Source organism: Dendropsophus ebraccatus, chromosome 10 (assembly GCF_027789765.1).
Source record: "Dendropsophus ebraccatus isolate aDenEbr1 chromosome 10, aDenEbr1.pat, whole genome shotgun sequence".
In the NCBI taxonomy this organism is placed as follows: Eukaryota; Metazoa; Chordata; class Amphibia; order Anura; family Hylidae; genus Dendropsophus; species Dendropsophus ebraccatus.
The window spans coordinates 47299091-47321730 of record NC_091463.1 but is presented as its reverse complement, the minus strand read 5'-3'; the positions used below and the strand labels follow the sequence as shown (position 1 = coordinate 47321730).

Below are 22640 nucleotides of genomic sequence, written 5' to 3'. Positions count from 1 at the left end.
AGTTATACAACTTTGTAATGTGTGTTATGTCTGTGAATGGCCCCCTTCCCCGTGTCCCACCACCCCCACCCATGTACCCGGAAGTGTGGTGCGCTATACTCACATGTCACGTGCCGACCACGGTCTCCGATCCTCAGCAGTGACGTCTTCTTCGGGCGGACGGCGGATCTTCCCGAGTGCCGGCCGCCCTCTGCAGCGTCATCCGAAGCTCAGCCGCGATTGGCTGAGCATAACTGTGCTCAGCCAATCGCAGCTGAGCAGCTGATGACGTGGCCGCGTCATCAGCCGCGATTGGCTGAGCACAGTTATGCTCAGCCAATCGCGGCTGAGCTTCGGATGACGCTGCAGAGGGCGGCCGGCACTCGGGAAGATCCGCCGGCCGCCCGAAGAAGACGTCACTGCTGAGGATCGGAGACCGTGGTCGGCACGTGACAGGTATGTATAGCGCACCACACTTCCGGGTACACGGGTGGGGGTGGTGGGACACGGGGAAGGGGGCCATTCACAGACATAACATACATTACAAAGTTGTATAACTTTGTAATGTGTGTTATTCTGTGAATAATTTTTTAGCGCCGGACAACCCCTTTAAGCGAATGTGAGTATTTGACTTGGAGGGTGGGTGTACCGGCACACTTAGGGGCTAGGGAATGCCCCGAGTGCAACAAAAAGCCTTCTTTGAATAACAGGATTTTTGCCAATAACTTTTAAATGGCACAATGGATCCCAACATGAAAAACATTGATGGAATCCCCACCACCAATCACCCCACACACCATGACATCCCTATTTGAACAGTTTGAAACATAATAGAGAAATTTGCTTCTCATAAAGCAATCAGGAACTTCCCTGTTATCGTAGATAAAGAGAAAAGTCTATGACAGAAGTCTGCATAAGTCGGGCAGTACAGAATTTAAGTCAAGGTATGCTGCACAGTGAACACAGAAGGGCTCTATGGGCAAAGGTCAAGGAATAAGGTAGTAAAAAGAAATTCAGTTTGTCAAACCCAAGTCAGATTCCTAGAAGTCTTGTTTTCTACAACTCCCAATGCTGGGAAAGTGTCTGTACAAAACATTCAAAGTTTTGGAGGATTTAAAGTGTACCCGACCTAAAAAAAAGCCCAGTAAATATATACAGTAGTTATAGGGGAAGTCCGGGCTTTTTTTTCCCAAAAAGCCAGGGAGGAGGTGGCTGAACATTACATGCACCTACCTTCTCAGCGCCATTGCTGGGGTCAACATACCACCGCTCCAGTTCCTGGTCTCATGGCAGCTACCTGGCCTGAGCGGGGACCCGGGTCGTCCCGGTGTCAGGCCTGCTCAGCCAGTCAGCGTCCCAGGCTGAGCAGACCGCCGTCTCACAACGCAGGTCCCAGCTCAGACGAGGAAGCGGCCAGGGACCTAAGCGGCAGTACGTGGCCACCAGCGCTGGAGCGGGGGAGGTATGAGCACATTATTTCTTTTATTCCCTCAGCACTTGTTAAAAAATAGATTCGCCCGACTTCTCCTTTACCACTAGTACAAATACGCACAGCATAGTACATATGTGTTCTTCATAAATACATGTACAGTGGTACCTTGGTTTAAGAGTAACTTGGTTTAAGGGCATTGCTTTGGTGTAAGAGCTCTCTGTACTGGGTGGGAGCGCGAGTGGAGGAGGGGCATGGTCTGCATAGTGTGGTCTGCAGTACTGTACTCTGACCCAAGAAGTCTCCCTCACTTTCCAAAGCATAGCAGATCCCCTTCAGGCTGGGGCCTGCATCAGGGGACAGGACTGTGGAGGTAATCTCTTCATAGCTGTAACCCTTCTCTCCCCAGACACAGAGTTCTGCTATACAGTGCCCACATGTCCTGCTCATTCCTTCATGCTCCCTGCAGTCTCTGTCCGCCCTTGCGTTTCCCATCCTCTCCATTACTGTACAGTAACTTATAATAGCACATATTAAGCTGTTTTCTAAATGTTTGTTTAATTTGTTTTACATGTTATTAAGAATAATAAATTATTATTTTGGGGGGGTGGAACCAATTGTCTGCATTTCTATGATTTCTTATGAGAAAATTTACTTTGGTTTTAGAGTGGATTTGGATTACAAGCATGGTCTCGGAACAAAATTATGCTCGTAATCCAAGGCATCACTGTACATTGTGAGATATAGGTTGGTCACTTAGTAAAAAGGGTGTGTCCATCTTGTGAGGTTCTGTTTACATCTGAATTGTAGATGTGTAATCATCCGATTACAGGACCAAGAGTTGAATCCACACCAGGTATAATAAGCGGAGTATTCAGATTTGCACACAGCGGTGCAACCAGGGATCATCCAGAGGTAGATGGCATAGTAAACCTTTACTCTTTATTGCAACACGTTTCGGCCCTATATTGTCTAACATGGGCCTTTATCAAGCATGTTGTTGCTTGATAAAGGCCCATGTTAGACAATATAGGGCCGAAACGCGTTGCAATAAAGAGTATATGTTTACTATGCCATCTACCTCTGGATGATCCCTGGTTGCACCGCTGTGTGCAAATCTGAATACTCCTGCGCTTATTATACCTGGTGTGGATTCGACTCTTGGTCCTGTAATCGGCTGATTACACATCTGCATTTGCTTCTCCCCACTGTCGGTGGTGACGTCCCCCAGTACAGCTGCGGAGTACACCCCTTTATGCTGCATATAGAGTTGTGCCTAAATTTTGCACAACCTATCAAGGTGAGTGGATCCCTGTAAGACCCTGCTACCATTTACCTGGTCATCATTTATCACACGAGGAAGCACCCCGTTTCTCTCTTTCTCATTACATCTGAATTGTGACGTTGTGTGCTTTTAAAGAGTGCCTGTCTTTTGTAAAAACTTTTGTCAGAGACATGTCAAAAGTTTTCATCAGTCCGTTTCTGAGTGTTTAGACCCATATCAATCGGAAGAATAAGTATGGAGAGGAACACGCTGCAGCGCTTCCACTCTGTGTGAGAAAAGTGGGGTTCCACAGACTTACCACAGCCCGACTCATCATGTGAGAGTAAGCCGGGAGTGGACAGCGCTTAACGTGGTCATCTCCCGGTCATTCTCCCGATTGGTTTAGATTTACCTGAGTGTTCAGATCCACCTATCACAACTTTTGACATGCCTCAATAACATGTCAAAAGTTTTTACAAACTACAATGACACTTTAATAAAATCTTAAATGCTTTGCTGGATTTTTTTGCCCTGGGAATCCCAGAGGCACCTTGTTCACTTAAAACGGAGATCACCATGTTCCCCTGAGGAATCTTTTATTTCAACAGGGAAAACTAGCATAGCATGCAGCATTATTTCTCCAGTCACAAATGGCAGAATCTTATATGGACGCTCAGACTTAACCCCTTAGGGACCAAGCCTATTTGAGCCTTAATGACCAGGCTCATTTTTCAAAATCTGACCTGTCTCACTTTATGGGCTTATAGCTCAGTGATGTTTTAACGTATGCTAGCGATTCTGAGATTGTTTTTTCGTCACATATGGCACTTTGTGTTAGTGGCAAAATTTGGTCACTGTCTTGTGTGTTTTTTGTGAAAAACATCAAAATATCATGAAAAATTAGAAAAATTTGCACTTTACGAACTTTGAAATTATTTGCTTCTAAAAAAAAAAGTCACATGACAAAAATTAGTTCGTAAGTCACAGTATCAATATGTCCTCTTTATTCTGATTTCATTTCGTAAACATATTTTACTTTTTTAGGGTGTTACGGGGCTTAGAAATGTATTAGCAAATTATCAAATTTTCATGCAATTTCCAAAACTGATTATTTTTAGGGGCCAGTTCTTTTTTTAAGTTGATTTAGGAGGCTTGTATACGGGAAACCCCCATAAGTGAACCAATTTTGGAAACTACACACCTTAAAGAACTAATCTAGGGGTATAATGAGCATTTTAACCCAACAGGGGCTGGAGGAAAGTATTCACAATTAGGCCGGAAAAAAAATGGAAAATAGAAATTTTCCAATAATATATTTGTTAAGATTAAAGTATCTCATTTTCATAATAAACATGAGAGAAAATGCACCCCAAATTTTGTAACGCAGGTTCTCTTGAGTAGAACTGTATCCCATACGCGGGCATAAACTACTGTATGGGCACACAGCAGGGCTTAGAAGGAAGGGAGCGCCAATTAGCATTTTCAGTGCATAATTTTTCTGAAGAAGTTTCTGAGCGCCAGGTGCGTTTGCAGAGCCCCTGTAATGTCTGCAGAATAGAACCCCCCCAAAATTCACCCCATTTAGGCAAGTGAACCCCTTAAAGAATTCATCTTGGGGTGTGTTGAGCATTTTGACCCCACAGGTATTGGAGGAAAGTATTCAAAACTAGAACGTAAAAATGAAAAAAAATGTTTCCAATAACCTGTTTGTTCAGTTTAAAATTTCTCAATTTCAATAGGAACAGAGAAGAAAAAGCACCCCAACATTTGTAAAAGAGGTTCTCCTGAGTACAATGGTACCCCGTATGTGGGCATAAACCACTGTATGGGCACACAGCAGGGCTCAGAAGTGTGTCATTTTAGTTACAGGCAATATGTGGGTGTGTACTGGCTATCTGGTGTGGTAATGGACAATCTCGGGGTGTTTACTGGCTATCTGAGGTTGCGACAGGCAATCTGGTGGGGTTATGGGCAATCTGGGGTGGTTACAAGCAGTCTGTGCCAATCTGGGGTGGTTATGGGCAATCTGGGGGTGTTTACTGGCTATATGGGGTGGTTACGGGCAATCTGGGGTGGCGACGGGCACTCTGGGGTGGCGATGGGCAATCTGGGAAGGTGACGGGCAATTTGGGGTAGCTATGGGCAGTCTGTGGCGGTTACGGGCTGTCTGGGATGGTTATGGGCTGTCTGGGATGGTTACGGGCTGTCTGGGGGGGTGGTTACGGGCTGTCTGGGGGGTGGTTACGGGCTGTCTGGGGGGTGGTTACGGGCTGTATGGGGGGTGGTTACGGGCTGTCTGGGGGGTGGTTACGGGCTGTCTGGGGGGTGGTTACGGGCTGTCTGGGGGGTGGTTACGGGCTGTCTGGGGGGTGGTTACGGGCTGTCTGGGGGGGGTTACGGGCTGTCTGGGGGGGTTACAGGCAATTAGGGGCACTTGATTTTGGTGACGGGGGTATAAAAGTGACGGCACCATTTGGAACAAGCGATCAACGGTATATAGTATATACCGCTAATTGCTTGTACTGGAACCACACCAGGTGGTCCCCGATCATTGCCCCATGCTCTCTGCCACCTCCGGTGGTGGAGAGAATGGAGCTTTGATCATTTTTAGGAATCCATCACTGTGAACAGTGTTTGTGATGGCGGCGGCCATCTTGGATCAGATGGCCGCCCAGGGAGGGGAGGGTCAGTGACCAGGTCACTAGTGTTAATTCTGGGGCCGGGGGGGACATGTTTTCATCTCCTCTCACCGTGGATTCATGGCTGCCGTTATACTGGTAATAACGTCGATCGCCGGTGAGGGGACTGTCCGGGACTGAGTCCACACTCTGCCCCAACCCCTCAGCTACCTCCGGTAGCTGAGAGGAGGGGGCTTCGGGCCTTACCGGCGCCGCTGCACTATTCTGCACCTTTGCCATAAAGACCTGATGGCAGAAGAATAGAGCCCATTAGTGATCGCCGTAAAAATCCGTATCAGCGGTCACTAATAACATAATACATGTATTCTCTGGGTCACTACGGTTACGGCGTTACCACATTTGTATAGGTTTTTTTAACTATTACCGCTTTGGCGCAATAGAAACTATCTTCCTAGCAAAACCCCACAAAAACTGTTGCCGCATTGCAAGATCCATAGCATTCTTATCTTTTGTGCGACAGAGCTGGTTTTGGGCTTATTTTTTGCGGGAAGATCTGTAGTTTCTATTGATACCAAGTTTTATATGTATATGACTTTTTGATCTCTTTCATGACGTATTTTCTAAAGTGGATTGATAAAATACAGCTATTCTGGTACTGGTTTTTTTTTTTTTTACAGCGTGTGTTGTGCGGTATAATTATTGATATCGTTTTATAGATTGTATAGGATTGTATAGGATTTGTGTTTTTGATCGCTTTCATGTAATGTTTTATAGTGTATAGGGAATGTAATGCATTTTTATTATTGGGGGGCTGTGTTGTGTTTGGTGCACATTTTTTTTCACTTTTTTTTCACTTTTACACTAGTGTACATTACTGTACACTAGTGTAAAATACTTTGATCACTGATACAATACACTGCAGTACCTAATGTACTGCAATGTATTGTATCATGCCTCATGCTGACAGGCAATAGCCACGGCCACCCCTGTCAGCATGAGGCATCTCCATGGTGACCCCGGGGGCCTTCAATAGGACCCCGGGATCACCATGGAGACATCAGAGGACCGGACGGCGCCGCGGGACATCGCGATCACGTAAGTGATCCACGGTGCCAGCCCGTAACCCACCGGGACCTGTTAGATGGTTTGACAGCAGCATTTAACGGGTTAAACTGCTCGGAGCGGAGAATCCTCCGCTCCGGGCAGTTACAGGAGGGGGTCAGCTGTCACACTGACCGCTGATCCCCCGCACTGCCGCCGCCGCCGGGCGGCAATTCATTCCGATGCGTACGCATCGGAATAAGGCCCATTAGTGGCCGCCATTAAAACACGTGCGGCGGTCACTAAGGGGCTAAAGAGGTTGTCCAACATTTTTTTCTCATTGGAAATGTGAATAATATGTAATCTGTCCCTTTCCCTTAGTGGTTTTCTCTAACCTTCTTTCTCCTCTGTGTCCCCGGGCCTCCTCCTCTGTTACTGCTTTTTGGATTTGTGTTTGTTTACATAAAGAACTTCCAGGTCACAGGGGTCAGCAGTGACATCACAGCTCTGCAAGCCTGTAGCTCCACCCACTCTACCCATAGGCAGGTAATGTCTGTATTACTAAAAGTGTCTTTTGATCAGCATGGTGGCTCAGTGTCTGCCAACTAGTTTTTTCACACTTTTATCTGTTGTAGGACTACAAACCCCAGCCCACATGTACATGATAGGAGTTGTAGTCCTGGATTACATATACACTACAGTAGCCATCCTACTGGTGGGCGGGGTCTCAATGAGGCAGCAGGATTCTGTTACCTCAGCAATAGATTGATAGATGACATGGTGACTGCCATGAGGTGAAGTATCGTCTCTCCTCTCTATATTACACACAGCTGCAGCACTGCCCTAACACTGTACATCCTTACACTACAATAGTAACAATATAGGGGAAGACTTATCACAGCCTGTGCAGGGGAGCAGTTACCCATAGCGACCAGATCAGATCAGATCAGATTGCTTCTTTTTTGATTTTTAAAAAAGGCCTTGGAAAATGAAACCTAGAATCTGACTGGTTGCTATGGGCAACTGCTTCCCTGTTCCTCTGCACAAGTTTTGATAAATCACCCTTCATACTTCCTTTATTTACTGTTTATAGCTCCATCCTATGCAGCAGCGCTGTACAGAGATTGTAGTCTGTCATGCTCTACTTACTGCTGCAGTTTCTTCTGGGCGCAGAGTTTAGTTACATGCTAGGGGTGTGGCTAAAGAAATATATGCATAACCCTGCCCACCTGATAACTCACTGTTCCCTCTGCAGGAATAGGAAACAGAAAGGGAACAGAATTTCACAGGAAGTAAAGAAAACACAGGCAGAGTGGTCATGTGACAGAGCCTGAGAACACAGTAAGCGCTGTAAATAAAAAATAGAAGTGTATGTAGAATATGCAACACCCACAGAGGTCAATGCAATGCTAGTTTATTGAAAAATCCCGGACAACCCCTTTAAGCTTTTGACAAGATATAAAGGTATGCTAAGAATTTTCTGAAGAATAATATATACAGAGTAACTATGACTACGGGCCATAAAGTGCTATTGTTGCATGAGATGTCTCCTGGTTTGCCTTTTCTATAATAAAGCTGCTGAAACACCCCAAAAAATAGCTGTCCCCTCAAAAAGTATCACCATTTAGGGTGTTAAAACCCAAAACCAATGTATATTTCTTACAAATTGATCAACACCACAATCAAGTAGAGAAACAATTTATCTTTATTGCACAAATGTAATAAAATTATTTATATAAAATCACATAGTTACTATACAGACAAAGAAACAACAACCAGGGGATCGCACAGGTTACTGGTAAAGAAGTATGCAGTGCGATAACATAGAAAAGTATTAGATTACATGGTACTCTGGCTCCATCTGCTGGCCACACACAATGATGCATACAGAGTAGTTAAAGTGCTTCGTGCATTTCTGTGACTACCTAGAGCCTTTACACCAACACCACAGAAAGGAGAAAAAAAGCAAAAGAAGCACTAACAAAAAAACAAAGAAAAAAAACTAAAGAGTAATGAGACCAGAAAAATACATTTTTGCAAAAGAATTTTTTTTTAAGGAAAACACTTTATCACTGTTGCCTTGCTTCACCAGTATCCCTGGGACCACCTGACACGTGTTTCACACATTCGTGCTTCAGCAGGATATCAATCTTATATGGAAGCTTATACTAAAGCTTTTGATAAGCTAAGAATTTTCTACAGAGAACCCATGATTATGGCCCATAAAGGCCCAAAAGGTGTTAGTGTTGCATGAGGTGGCTCCTGGCTTGCCTTTCCTATAATAACGTTGCTGATAGCTCTTATTTACCACAGCCTTGTGATGACTTCTTCTTTGCACAATATATACAGAGAAGGTAACAATTTCTTTACATTTTCTGAATTAAAATGTGGTACTATAATGACAAGACATGCAAGAGCTGCCAACAATTTCCTAAAGTTGGGCAGCATTTGTGCAATCCATTATGGCAAAACAAACAAAAATCTGCTGTCCCCAAAGACACAGGAGACAGAAATACCCACCCTACAGAGAGATAAAACACCAGCTGAAGAATTAAAAAAAAGTGACAGCACAAAAATAAGGTATTTATGCTCATCTGTACCTGGTGAGAGAAAGAAAAAGCAGAGGAGCACAGTGACAGCTCTCCAGCTACAAATCTATCTTCTCATGGAAGGATAAAGAGCGAGGATATGCATAAATAGCTTTATTGTATCACAGCACAGTTGGTACCAGGTCTATGAGAAACATGAGGAGCTAGAAGTGGAAGGGGTGCTGTGCTTGTATAAAAGAACCCTATGCAGAGAGAATGTGTGTAATTATATGTTGCTACCGGCTAGTCAGGCTAAGTCAAGACTGTGATTAGGGAAGGGAGGGAAAGTAGAGACAATATTGTGCAATAGGTGCTACAGTCTGTATGGTGGAGGCTTGCTCTCTAGCCATACTACAGAACAACTACATGGCCTCCCTCTTGGATAGCGTCTGATCATTCTGTATGTGCACCTCCCCATAGGAGACATATTATAAAGTATGAGCAGCGGCTTGTGGATAAGGGAATTCATGGTCTTATATCTACCCTATAGTAAACGGCTGCACAGATGCAAGAATAGCATTGTCAGCGACTACAAGTAAAAGGTACTACAAGTCCATGGACAACCTCCATTGGGTTCATGTGAATATCTTTCGATCTGCTGCTTTTAGATCTTAAGGCCCTATTCCACGGAACGATTATTGGCCATATTCGGCCTATAATCGTCCTGTGGAATAGAAGGCAACGAACAGCTGACATGTCGGCTGATCGTTGAAGTTGTTTGTCTGACAAACGACTTATATAGCAGCGATATGCTGCTGTCGCTCCGTTGAGTAGGAGCAGTGGCAGCAGACTGTCGCTATATCGATCAGTGATCACCCGGGCAGCCCCATCCCCCCCCCGGACTCACCCGCTCGCTGCAGCAGTGTGGAATAGCGGCAGCAGCGAGCGAGGAACGAGGAGCAAACGATCGCCTATTTGCTCCTCAGAGTAGGGCTGTGTAATACGGCCTTTAGTTTGTGCAGATTGTACAGAGGAGCGGATCAACTAAACTTACATATTTCACAGCAATTGACCTCCTCTTCCTGAATTCTCATGGTGGCTTAGGGTCCTATTACATGGGACGATTATCGTGTGAAAAATCGTTATATCGTTCGAATTTCAACGATGATCGTTCTGTGTAATTGCAGGCAACGATCGAAAAATCGTTCGTATGTCGTTGATATAGATCTGACCCTAAAATTATCATTAATCGTTTACTTATCGTTCGCTGTAATTCCACATTCATTCGCTCAAGTTCTGCATTTTTTTAATTAATCGTTTAGTGTAATTGCACATTGTTCATCTTTTTGCTGAGATCAGAAGGAATAAACGATCATAGTAACGATCGCAGTAACGATCGTAACTAACGAGTATCGTTCTGTGTAATATGGTGAAAGATTTCAGGTTAACGATAAACAATCTAGTTTTAGATTGTTTATTGTTAGTCGTTAATCGTTAAAAATTGCTTTGTGTAATAGGACCCTTAGGGCCCTACTCCATGGGCCCGATCAACAGTGTAAACGAGCGCCGATATGCTAGATCGGCGCTTGTTTACTGGGCCTATTCCACGGCCCGATGATCCTTTAGCGAAGGCTGCAGGGGACATCTTTACCAATGTCCTTGCAGCGCTTGCAGCATACATTACCTAGCAGGGCTTCTCCCTTGCTCCGTCTTCCTCCCTGGGCCCCGCGGCGCAGCATCAACTCCGGAGCGGCCTGACTGAGCTGTCAGACCGCTCAGCCAATCACTGTCTGCGGTGGTCCCGGCCAGTGATAGGCTGAGTGGTCTGACAGCACCGAAGCTGATGCTGCGCGACGGGACCCGGGGAGGAAGACGAAGCGGAGGAGAAGCCCTGCTAGGTAACGTATGCTGCTTCTCAAATTGTCGGTCGCCCGCCTGGCACCGCTATTCCACAAAGCGATGCGCGGTGGGTGACCGATGATTTTAGGTTTGGGCCTAAATTTTATCTATTTCACTGAGCGATAATCGTCCGAATTGGGACGATTATCGCTCTGTGGAATAGGCCTCTTAGCCTAAACCCTCTTAGGCTGCCATAAACCATGTATGGACAGTCACTAAGGGATTAAAAGTTTTGCAGCAAGTGTGACAATACACTTTATTGCTGCAATTCTAGGAGAAGAAAAGGCGGTACTTCTCCAATCCACAGTACAGGGGACACCAAACTGATCAGTGAGGGTGTGATCGCTATATCCCCCACCGATCCAGAGAACAGGGAGAAACCTGTCCCGGTAATGAATGGAGCACACACTACAGTAGTTAGCTAGCTCATGATTCTGAGAATTAGCCTCACGTCTCTACAGGTGATAACAGGTGATGGCTAAAGTTCCCCTTCACATCCCTGCACAGGTCACAAAGCATGCCTAGTAAACTCTCCAACAGAATGCAATGAGTTAGCAGTAGATGCAGGTTACATCTTCACAAGCTGGAGAATTATACTTTCTTCAAATTGATCTGTCCTAATTGTCAATTACAGGCGGTTACAAATTCAGATATTGTATACTGTGTGTAACTCTCCCTCCTCCACAATGGGGGGGCATACAACTTATGGACGTGATTTGGGACTTACTATGTCGCTTTATGGCAGGCATCATTGCTGTACCACTATTTCTAAAGGCAGTTATTAAGTGATGAGAAGATATTCCAATCGCCTCTATTTTACAGTGGTAATACATCACCTCAGTCAAAATACTACACTGTACTCACTTATGTCCTACCAGAGTACATCACATCTAGAGATGAGCGAACCTGGAGCATGCTCGAGTCCTTCCGAACCCAAACTTTCGGCTTTGATTAGCGGTGGCTGCTGAAGTTGGATAAAGCCCTAAGGCTATGTGGAAAACATGGATATAGTCATTGGTTTCTAGACAACCTTATAGCTTTATCCAAGCTCTGCAGCCCCCGCTAATGAAATGCCAAAAGTTCAGGTTCAGATGGACTCGAACCCGAACCCGGTTCGCTCATCTCTAATCACATCCGTCCATTCGCTATTCCCTTCTTCTTTCAGGACTGCCAGGAGTCAGGTGACCAACTACATACCTGGTGCACCTGCAAGGTGGTGTTCAGCTTCTGGATTCAAATTTGATCTTTACTCACCTCGGTTTTGGGAAACTCTCCCTAAAACAAACCTCAGTGCTACTTCTGTAGGATAAACCGAGACATTTTACTAACCTACAACTTGTTTTCCCAATTTGCCTGTAAAGTGGTGGGAATACTCATCGTCTCTTGATTGAGGCCCGAAGGCCTCAAAACAAACTAAATAGTATGACGAATTATGAAAAAATACTAGTTTTGTGACTGGATACCACTGACAGTTAAACAACTATTTGGACACCTTGGATTGAATATCTTAATGTAGCTAGTTGCTCTGCTCGGTCACGATTCAGGGAATCAGCCTCACATCTCCACCTTTCTTCTGCAATTCTTGTTCTAGATATAACCGGAATAGCCTTTTTTTGTTTCACTAGTAGTCTAAACTACATGTTTTGCATTTTGTATTGTTAACTTTGCTCTATGATTTCGTTATTTAGAACAATTGATCATTTATTATACCCCACTTTTTTTTTTTTTTTTAACTAAAGACGGTAGGTATTTTTTCATAACAATAACCCCCCAGGATTATTCCCTGTTTCATCCCAGCTCAGCCACATCTATAAATTTTATTACTGCAGCTGGGTCATGTGACCACCAATTATATAATTTCATATGTAACAGGAGGTGGTCTCTCCGACGCATTTGACTCCCTGTGTCTAAAAAAGTTAGATGCCACCCAAGGGAGTCCGAGAAAACATGAATACAGTCATAGGTGAGTGTTCGGAGAATGTTGCCAACCCCGAAAAGTTTGGCAAGTCCACTCAACACTAATCATAACCATCAGACCCCCCTTGGCACCTCTCAGAAACCTTTCTCCCCTTTCCTCTGTATGTATTTATTGCTGCTGAAGTTAAAATGTCACGCCTCTCTAGGAGACCAGGAGAGCAGTGATCAGCTGCAGCATTATGCAACTCTGCTGACTCACACTGACTTTCTCTGTTTTGTGCAGCTCTTCTAGTGTATCCTATAAGATGTAGCCTGACACTGCTCTCCAGTGTGTAAGATCACATATTATACTGTATACTGCAGTGCTGTCTTCTCCCCGCTCATTCTCAAGATCAGTGAACACTCAGACCCAGACCGATCAAAACTTTTGTCATGTCTCTATGACATGTCAAAAGCTTTTTGAAATAACAGTGACACTTTGAAGAATACCTTCACTTTTCTTAGAACTGTAGGGTAACATCAGTTGTCAAGGGGAAAACAAACAGTGAATGGTGTGGCTTTGAGTTGTTATATACATAAGATAGCTTTTGGCCACACAGTCGATCAACAGCTATTTCCCCTGACTCCTGCATGAAGATGTGCATGTTTGTTTCAGCAGACAGGGAAAGTATTGGGGTTTTCTCACATCAAAGCTGCACCTAAAAGGATACATGTAAACCACTAAATTCTGGATTTTATTAAAATTATGTCTATACTATTGTTTTACAAGAGATTATACTGCAAAATAAAAAATAAAGTTGAAATCCGGAGCTTCTATAATGTAACGCACCCTAGTGTATTGAATTATGATCAAAGGAGTTTTATATTTATTAAAATGGATTACTATAGAGTGCCTGGGGTAAACACTATGTCAGTCAATAAGGCATCAAGGGGGTGTATTGACCCTGAACCAGCATGTAAAATGATGTCCCGCCTCTATCACTGACTGGCTGAGCAGGCATTTCTGAGTCGGGTTGTAATGTCACAGGGCCGGGAGATCCAGGAGAAGGGCAGGGGACTGTGAACGGCAATGTTCCGGGGCAGGAGGGGGGTATCGGGACAGTTAAGTATCCCTAGATTGTTTCCACCACACCCAGCCCTCTGTGATTTTTTTTACATTATGCCATGAAGTCAAGACTGGGCACATATAATCTAGGGACCAACTCTCAGCACTATCTGGTAATGTACAATACATTGGTGAATTTTTCTTACCCCTTGCCTTGGATCTGAATGAAGGCCACCACCTGCGTGTCCGTGCCAGCATGTTCTTATGTGAGTTAATGGCAACCCGGAGAGCACCTGTACCAATGAAAGTATACATACAATGACATAAGTTACATGTTTGTATTTCAATAGCGCACTTGTTAAATAATACTTTGTAGTTTCTCACTACATATAAAAAACTGCTTTGTATCATTTCATTAGACAGAAAAAGCAGCCACAAAGAAGTTAAAAAAGTCCCACCAATTAAAGTCCAGAAGTCAGGGGGGTACTAGAAAATATTAAACAAACTACACTTACCTATCCTCGCACCCCGTACTGCCACTCCTGGATCTCGCTCATAGCTCTTCCAGCTGCAATGTCATGTACCCGGCTGAGTGATTGCCCGCTCAGCCAATCGGTGACTGGGGTAAGACACCACCTTAGTCACTGACTGGCTGAGCGGGCAATCGCTCAGACAGGCAGTGATGTTGCAGCTAGAAGAGCAGAAACTGTGATGTACCCAGTTTCCAGCCGAAAAGGAGTTTCGGCGGTGGTCAGGAGCACAACGGAGGCCCTGGGATGTGCGAGTTTAGGCTTTTTAATATTTTCCAGCACCCCCTGCCTTCCTCCCTATTTAGTGGGCCTTCTTCTTTAACTGTTAAAGGCTTTGGACATCCTTGATATGGAAAACCTTAAAGGGCTACATCAAGTTATGAAAAAATGCAAATGGTTATGAAATGTATAGCATTGCTGACCTGTCTGCCCCAGTTCTGAAAACACCAAAACTCCATTTGTTTTGTATGTCTGTAATCTTCTCCCCCACCGGGTCCTCCCACTCCTTTCTGGCTGAGTAGCTGCTCAGTACTACAATTCCCAGAATACATTGCATTCCCTTAGCTCTTCTTCACATCCCTCCCACCCTGCATACTCCTGCACATCTTCTGCAGGTCAGAAGACAGGAATATAAGAATGTCTCCAGTGTGTAGGGGCGTAATTTGGGGAAATGGCATATCATGTAATAGGCAATTTCCTCATATAAAGGGGCTCCTAACTAAGCTTATATCAGAATTATCAACAATTTGTTAATATACATGAGAAATATTCCTGTCGTACCCCTGCAGGTAAAGCCAGTGTCCCATAGGTGGCATTGATGGCAGCATGTATAGCAAAACACACTGTGACAGCATCCCTGCTCTGTTCAAAGAATAAATATAGCTGTAATAATGTGTATAGATGACTGTGGATGGAACTGTGAATGCATGCAAAGCAATTCCATGTATAAGGAATGTGATGCCGCATAGATCCATGCTATATTATAAATATGCATCTACCTGATCGTATTATCTAAGAATTACCATACTTTTTTCTTCTGCTACTGACGGAGAAGAATTATTTATTCATTTCTCAGAATAAAAAGCATTATGCAAAATGATGCAGGATATGCAGGATAAATTGGAGAATCCTCTCAGGGTGTTACCCATCTCATCTCCCAGCTGCCAACAGAGAATGAAGCTATTAATACCTTTGCTGCATCTAACAAGTGGCAGGAATTGTCTTTCCCCCAAATACACCGTGCGCTCTGCCTTGGGAACGGGTGTAGGACCTGAGGAAAAAGCAAGGGCACGTTAAGACAAAAAAGAATATTAACTCTTCAAAGAATAGTGCTTCTGTCTCCGCTTTTATGTTTTGTGATGCCCAGGAGGAGAACAGCAGCTCTGAAGCTGAAGCGGAGCCAGGACAACACAGGCAGCAGGTGTAGAGCAAATTAAAAACAAACATTAAAAATGCTGAATGACAAAGGGACCTTTCTAGCACTATGGCGGCGACATCCCCAGACAACAGCAGCCTTTGCTTCTTTGTATCTTCAAATCCCTTTCCATTCCTCTGCATACCCTTATGTTACTCTTCTCCTACTATACAAAGGGTTGGAGACCATTGCTAACTCTTTTCTGGAGCATATTACCTTCCCCTTTTCCACTGTATACCTAAGTAATGTCCCTATTCCACCAACAGATCTGACGACAGATTATCTGCCAAAGATTTGAAGCCAAACCCAGGAGTGGATTTGAAAAGAGGAGAAATCCAGTCTTTCCTTTCTGACCTGTTCTCTGATTATAGTCTGTTCCTGGGTTTGGCTTCAAATCTTTGGCATATAATCTGTCGTCAGATCTGTTGGTGGAATAGGGTCTTAAGGACTGTCACCCACTTGTGGTACTGATGCACTCCATGGCCATGCAGTGTAAAGACTAGCAGTAAGCAGTGTTTTATCTTGCACCACTACTAACTGTAAAGGAGCAGGGATTCCCGTCATAATGACAGGAAGCCCTGCTCTAAATGGGTGTTCTCCACGGAAGAGAGTCAGGAGCGGGGTGGCTGTTTGAACTTGCCACATGCCGGACAATGTGGCCGGCAGGTGCAGGGTGAGCTGCACGAGCTGCGGGCATCCATTTCCAGGCTGCCGGCGCCCCTGCTTCAGCCTCATTGCATATATGCGTTGACTCCCTGCCTAGTATCTGATCCTGAAGCCATGTAGTCCCCAATAACCTCTGGATTAGATATGCAGTCACATCAGCAGTACACAGAGATTTATCTCCAGGAACATTTCCATGCTCTTCAGGTTTTCTGCTTCTGTCATTGTTACACAATAATTTCCACTTTCACCCAATACTGTTCTTAGGGACTCTTTACACAGAAAGATTTATCTGACAGTATTTTGAAGCCAAAGCCAGGAACATATGTTTTGAAAAGAAGAAATCTTAGTCTTTTCTTTATGACCTGCTCTCTGTTTATAGTCTGTTCCTGGCTTTGACTTCAATAATCTGTCAGATAAATCTCTCTGTGTAAAGAGTCCCTAAGGACAGTATTGGGTGAAAGTGAACATTATTGTGTAACAATGCCATAAGCGAAAACCTGAAGAGCATGGGAATGTTTCTGGAGGTTCTGATATTACTCACAGCTATTACACAATATGCAACGGCTGTTCACATACAACTAGAAGCAATGCTGCACCCCCTGTCCACATCAATGGGAAGGTGAGGCGCTGTCAATGTACACATATTCTGATGATACCACAAAAATATGGCTGCTGCAGGGACTCTGATTTTCCTATGACTACTATTCTTATTTCTCTGAAAACTTTCCACTTGAAGGCTAGCACATAACAGATAAGCAGCAGATTTCAATCTGCGAGTTTGCAGCACAATCCGCTGCGAATCACTAATGGTACTTTTACACGGGACGATTGATCGTTCGTTTTTGGACGATAACGGTCAAATTCGAACTATAATCGTACGTGTAAATGCAGCGAACGATCAAACGACGAGCAAAAAATCGTTCATTTTGATCTTTCAACATGTTCACAAATCATCGTTGATCGTTCGCAAAAAAATTGCAGATTGTTCAGTGTAAACATTCTTTCAACGATTTCCCCTATGTGTGAGATAGGCTTAAACGATCGCAAAACGATCGCATAGCAAATTTTCCGTACGATGTATCGTTCCGTCTAAACGCTGATCGTTATAAAAAAAAACATCGTTCATTCAAAATAGTTAATCGTGCGATCGGGCGAATTATCGCACTATGTAAAAGTACCATTACTGTCATTCTGAATAGGGTTAGGGTAATTCTGAATGACAGTAAGGAATCCGCTGCGGATCCATTCCATGTGAATCTAGCTGTAAAGGGTCTGTTTCAAGTAAGGGGCTGTCTCAAAAAAAACAAAAATTAGTTTCGGGGCTGGTTTAAAAATAATAAAACTACTATACTATACTCCCCTGCCGCTGCTGCTGGAGACCTGCAAATTATGTGCATTGGCACATAAGCTGCCGGACACTAAAAAAGGCCAGTATAGGATTTTTATTACATACCACCACCCCCAGCTCTGGAACAGATCAACTGGTGTCAGAAAGTTATATAGATTTATAAATTACTTCTATTTAAAACTCTAAAGTCTTCCAGTAGTTATGAGCTGCTGCATGCCCTGCAGGAAATTTTATATTCTTTTTAAATAGAAGTAAATTACAAATCTGTACAACTATGACACCAGTTGAAATGAAAAGAAAAAAAATCAATGGAACACCCCTTTAAAAGGGTTATCCAGTGCTACAAAAACATGGCCACTTTCTTTCAGAGATAGCGCCGCTCTGGTCTCCAGGTCAGGTGTGGTTTGCAATTAAGCTCCATTTACTTTAATGGAACCGAGCAGCAAAACCCCGCCCAAGCTGGAGACAAGAGTGGGGCTGTCTCTGGAAGAAAGTGGCCATGTTTTTGTAGCACTGGATAACCCCTTTCCGTGCTGACTTACTTTGCTACAACAAGGCTAACATCACAGGCTGTGATGGTATCTGTGAAACATTAGTGCTGGGAGGGAAGAACATTGTCTCAACAAACCCAAAAAGTTGGGAGCAGTCGAGCTGAGCAGTTATCAGCACAAGGCAGGAGTATACAGCAGTGTGTATATACTGATAGCAATGTGCTGAGCCTGCACTCCTGTTTCCTTCTCACCTAAAAGCACCTACTTAAATAGTAAAATGTTATGCAAGGTAGGAGAATAAAACAGTCACCTTCTTACTCTCTACAACATGGACTGGCATATGATCAGCAAGCTGCCCTTTAACCGTCCTTTGCCCTAGTTTATAGGTTTTATGTTCCCAAGTGAAACTATAAGGACATACAAGCACCCAAACACTGAACAAGGACTGTGCTTACACTTCCTGTGTACTATGGTGGAGAGAACAGCATGGCATGGGTAAACTGGTCCATTATGGTAAAGAAATTATGGAAACATCACAGATCCAGCCTGCTGCTATAAACACAGAACTCATGATGAACAAAGGCTAAGTGGAGAGTCCTGTCCTTAAAATGGATGTGACATCAGAGGGAGTTTTAGAACTTGTCTGACATGTTGTTTGAGAGGAGTCACATTTCTGAGCAATCTGCTTGTTTTGTCAAATGTATAGTATATACTGACCCATCACTACAGGTAGTGACATAGTGAAGGCTGATAAAGTCCATCCACTTTAGCCTCTAAGGGTATGTTCACATAGACTAAAACAGAGCTGGAAATTCACATGAAACACAGCAGAGCAGAAGCTGCAGTGCACATACTGTATTAGTGCTGTTTATCATGTGGTTTTCATTAAAGTTCCCATTCATTTCAAAAGAGAGCTCCAAGTGGAACTGAACCAATGAAGTGATGTCACTTCTATTGTCACGTGTAAGACAACTTTGATATGGTTTTTTAAAAACCATGTGGAATGATGTGGAAATCCATGAGACGTGAATTAGAGCCAAAACTATGCTTATATGTCAGATAAATCATACATGTATTCCTGCGGCTGTCACTCCACTGTAGACATGCAGCTGATCTGCAGGAGGTCTAGTCCTGGTGACATTCACTGGGGCCAGTCCTCTGCATATCTAAAACAGGGATTTTTCTGCAACATGTGAACAAGATTCTCAAAACCTTATTGACATGCATGAGTGGTCTCCTGATGGGTCACAGCTGACAGGAGGGGTCTTATTGCAGCGATCAGTGAACTTATAGAGGCAACAGCTCCATTAATATTTATATCAGTAATACAAGCCGCATGACCAAGATGACAGGTGTGTTCAGCTTCCCCAACCTCTGTATAGGCCGTCAGCACTTTTTATAGCTCAAAAGTGCTGACAGGACCACCTTGAGGGCGCATTCTCCCACATACAGTGACACAGAGGCATGTAGTAGAGCAGACATGTGGAGGAGCTGGTCCTCTATGTCTGCCATGGCTGTATTTGTGCAGGGTCATTTTCCCTCCAGATAATTTATAGCCAAATGCAGACAGAAGCCACATTTCCTATACGGTGGCACCATGGACGGTATATATGACCTTGTATAAAGTGGCTCTTATATGCAGAGAAGGTGCATGACAGTAACTGCTTCCTCCTTTAATCCTTAGGCCCTGCTGCTTTCCTCCCCAGCTTCACACTGTCCTCCTCCTACAGTCCACCTGAGAGCAATGTTCACAGTAGTCGCCGCCATCCTCCAGGAGGCATCAAATTTGTTTTATTGTAGCAAGCAATGTGTCTCGGAAGCTTTGGCCTCAGATCCCCTGCTGCTTACTATTACTAAAGAAATTGAGATGTGAAAGCGGGATCACAGACTGTGTTATTCCTCAATTATCCTCCAAACACATGGTCAGCCATGGCCCCTATAATGTATCCATGGGAGGCATTAGTCCTTCCCTTTGTAATAATGTGGAGGAAATACGGAGAAGCAGAACATAACACTTTGCCACTTCATTTACTAGATAGCTATTTTTTGTGAGAGGAGATATTGTTTCTTTTGTCTAATAGGATCATTTCTGTAGTTAAAAAGGGGGTTACTCAGGTTTTAAAAATTGATGGATAGGATAGGCCAATATCAGATGGATGGGGGTCACATCTAATATGAAGGGGTAGGGTCACATCGGAGCAGAATCTTCGTTGCTACATATGCTTGGACTAATGTGCAGCATACTTGCTATAAAAGCTGTGCCCAAACATTATATTACACTACAAAGAAAGGATTTTTAAGTGTGCAGCATGTTAAGAAAAAGTAAAAAAAAAAAAAAAACATTACAGGAAAGCAGCGGGGCGCGGAAACATAATAAAGAAAGTATACTTACTCATCCCTGTAGCGCCGCTTTCAGACAGCTGCCACATATAATCTTCGGCGGCTTCCTGGTACATCATGGCCCAGCTGATGGATTGCCCCCTACGCCAGTCAGTAACTGCAGCAGTGTCCCACCCCGGTGACTGGTAGGCTGAACAGGCGATCCATCAGCCGAGTAATTGAGAATGTAGCAGCAGGAGGCCAGTGGCTGTTAGAGATCAGTAATACTAAGTTTACACGAGGCGATTATTGGCCCGATCGCACTATTAACAATTTCGAAGTAACGATTTTTTTTTTTATAACGATCAGCGTTTAGACAGTACGATATATCGTACGGAAAAATCGTTTTGCAATCGCGCCCGCAGCCCCCTGCGCCGCCACTCCGATCGCCCCCGCTGCCCCGGCCACGGGCATACGTTACCTGCTCCGCGTAGCAGGTCTTCAAATCCCGGTTCCCCTCTTCAGTGCATTGATTGGCTGAAGAGATGAGCCAGGAATTTCAAACGGCTCCTGTTCAGCCAATCAGTGCTCCTCTTCAGCACTGATTGGCTGAAGGGGAGCCGTTTGAAATTCCCGACTCCCCTCTTCGGCCAATCAATGCACAGCAGCACTGATTGGCTGAAGAGGAGCCGTTTGAAATTCCCGACTCCCCTTTTCAGCCAATCAGTGCACTGAAGAGGGGCACCGGGAATGTTGAAGAGATGCTACGCGGAGCAGGAAAAGTATGGTCGCGGCCACGGCGTGGGTGGTGATCAGAGCGGCGGCGGGGGTGGCGATCGAGCCGGCGCAGGGGGCTGCAGATGAGCGGGGGGCCAGGCTGCGGACAGCGGGCGGCCGGACTATCGCGCAACGACGGTTTACACGGAACGATCTGCGAATTTTTTGCGAACGACGATTTAAGAACCTGTTAAAAGATCAAGATGAACGATTTCTCGCTTGACGTTCTCGCTCAGTGCCCTAGGATTGTGGTGCCTCTCTCTCAGTCTCCATCGAGCCCAAGGGCATTCTAAAAGAGAAGGGAGGCGGGGAGAGAGGCACTACAGGCCAAGGGAGCTGATGCTCTCGGCCACGCCAGATTGACTGTCTGCCTTGCCGCACTGACAAAAGTCACTTTTCTTCTAAATACCTGTACTGGGAGACAGGCCGACCCCCAAATCAGGGAGGCATGAGGAGCTCTACAATGCGGTGCTGGTGGTTTGGGGGCGGCAAGGTGATGGTGCAGAGTCGCATTAAAGTGACTGTACCACCAGGCCCAGGCAGAAGCACTGGAGGCGGGCCGACCCACCCTTAGTGGGAGGAAACCCTAGCCCCTCCATGACGTGACTCCATTAGAATCCATGGAACCCTATCATAGAGGGGCTGGGGTTTCCTCCCACTAAGGGTGGGTCGGCCCGCCTCCAGTGCTTCTGCCTGGGCCTGGTGGTACAGTCACTTTAAATCAACTGGTGTCAGAAAGTAAAACAGATTAGTAAATGGCTTCTGTTTAAAATAAACTCAACCCTTCTTGTACTTATGAGCTGCTTTATGTCCTGCGGGAAGTGGTGTATTCTTTCCAGTCTGACACAGGAACTGTGAGGAACAACAAGAGTAGTTTTCTATGAGAGCCCTGTGTCAGACTGGAAAGAATACACCACTTCCTGCAGGACACACAGCAGTTGATAAGTACTGGAAGAGTTTTTTTTCTCTTTTCTTTACAAATCTAACTTTTTGTTTCTTAACATATAACTTTTTGTTACTGGGTGATTTTGATTTCTCTTCAGAGTACCCCTTTGAACTATGCAGTGATTTCTTATCAGGATAGAATTCTGGGCCCATAGTTTTCTATTGGGCAGAGACTTTCCTTTAAGGGTGTGTGTTCCAGAAAATAGGGCTAACTCCATAGAAGCATCTAGAATTCTAGACAGTTCTGGATACACATCAGGAAACTGGCAGGATTTCTGGATGCATTGCTAGGAACCCTAGGCCACCATCAGCACCCTTTCCATTACCAGTTGAAGTGACTGTACCATCAGGCCCAGGTTGAAGCACTGGAGGCGGGCCGACCCACCCCTAGTGGGAGGAAACCCCCTCC

General features: G+C 44.6%; 1 protein-coding gene across 1 annotated transcript in view; it reads right to left on the bottom strand.

Moving 5' to 3' along the window:
• Positions 1-22640, bottom strand: part of ABCB7 (ATP binding cassette subfamily B member 7) — a 90929-nt gene that overhangs the window by 66730 nt on the left and 1559 nt on the right. Inside the window, exons 2-3 of the mRNA XM_069986403.1 lie at positions 15461-15541; positions 13948-14034 (exon numbers count right to left, since the gene is read on the bottom strand). Coding sequence (XP_069842504.1) covers positions 13948-14034; positions 15461-15541 — 168 coding nt within the window. The remainder of the gene's footprint in view (positions 1-13947; positions 14035-15460; positions 15542-22640) is intronic.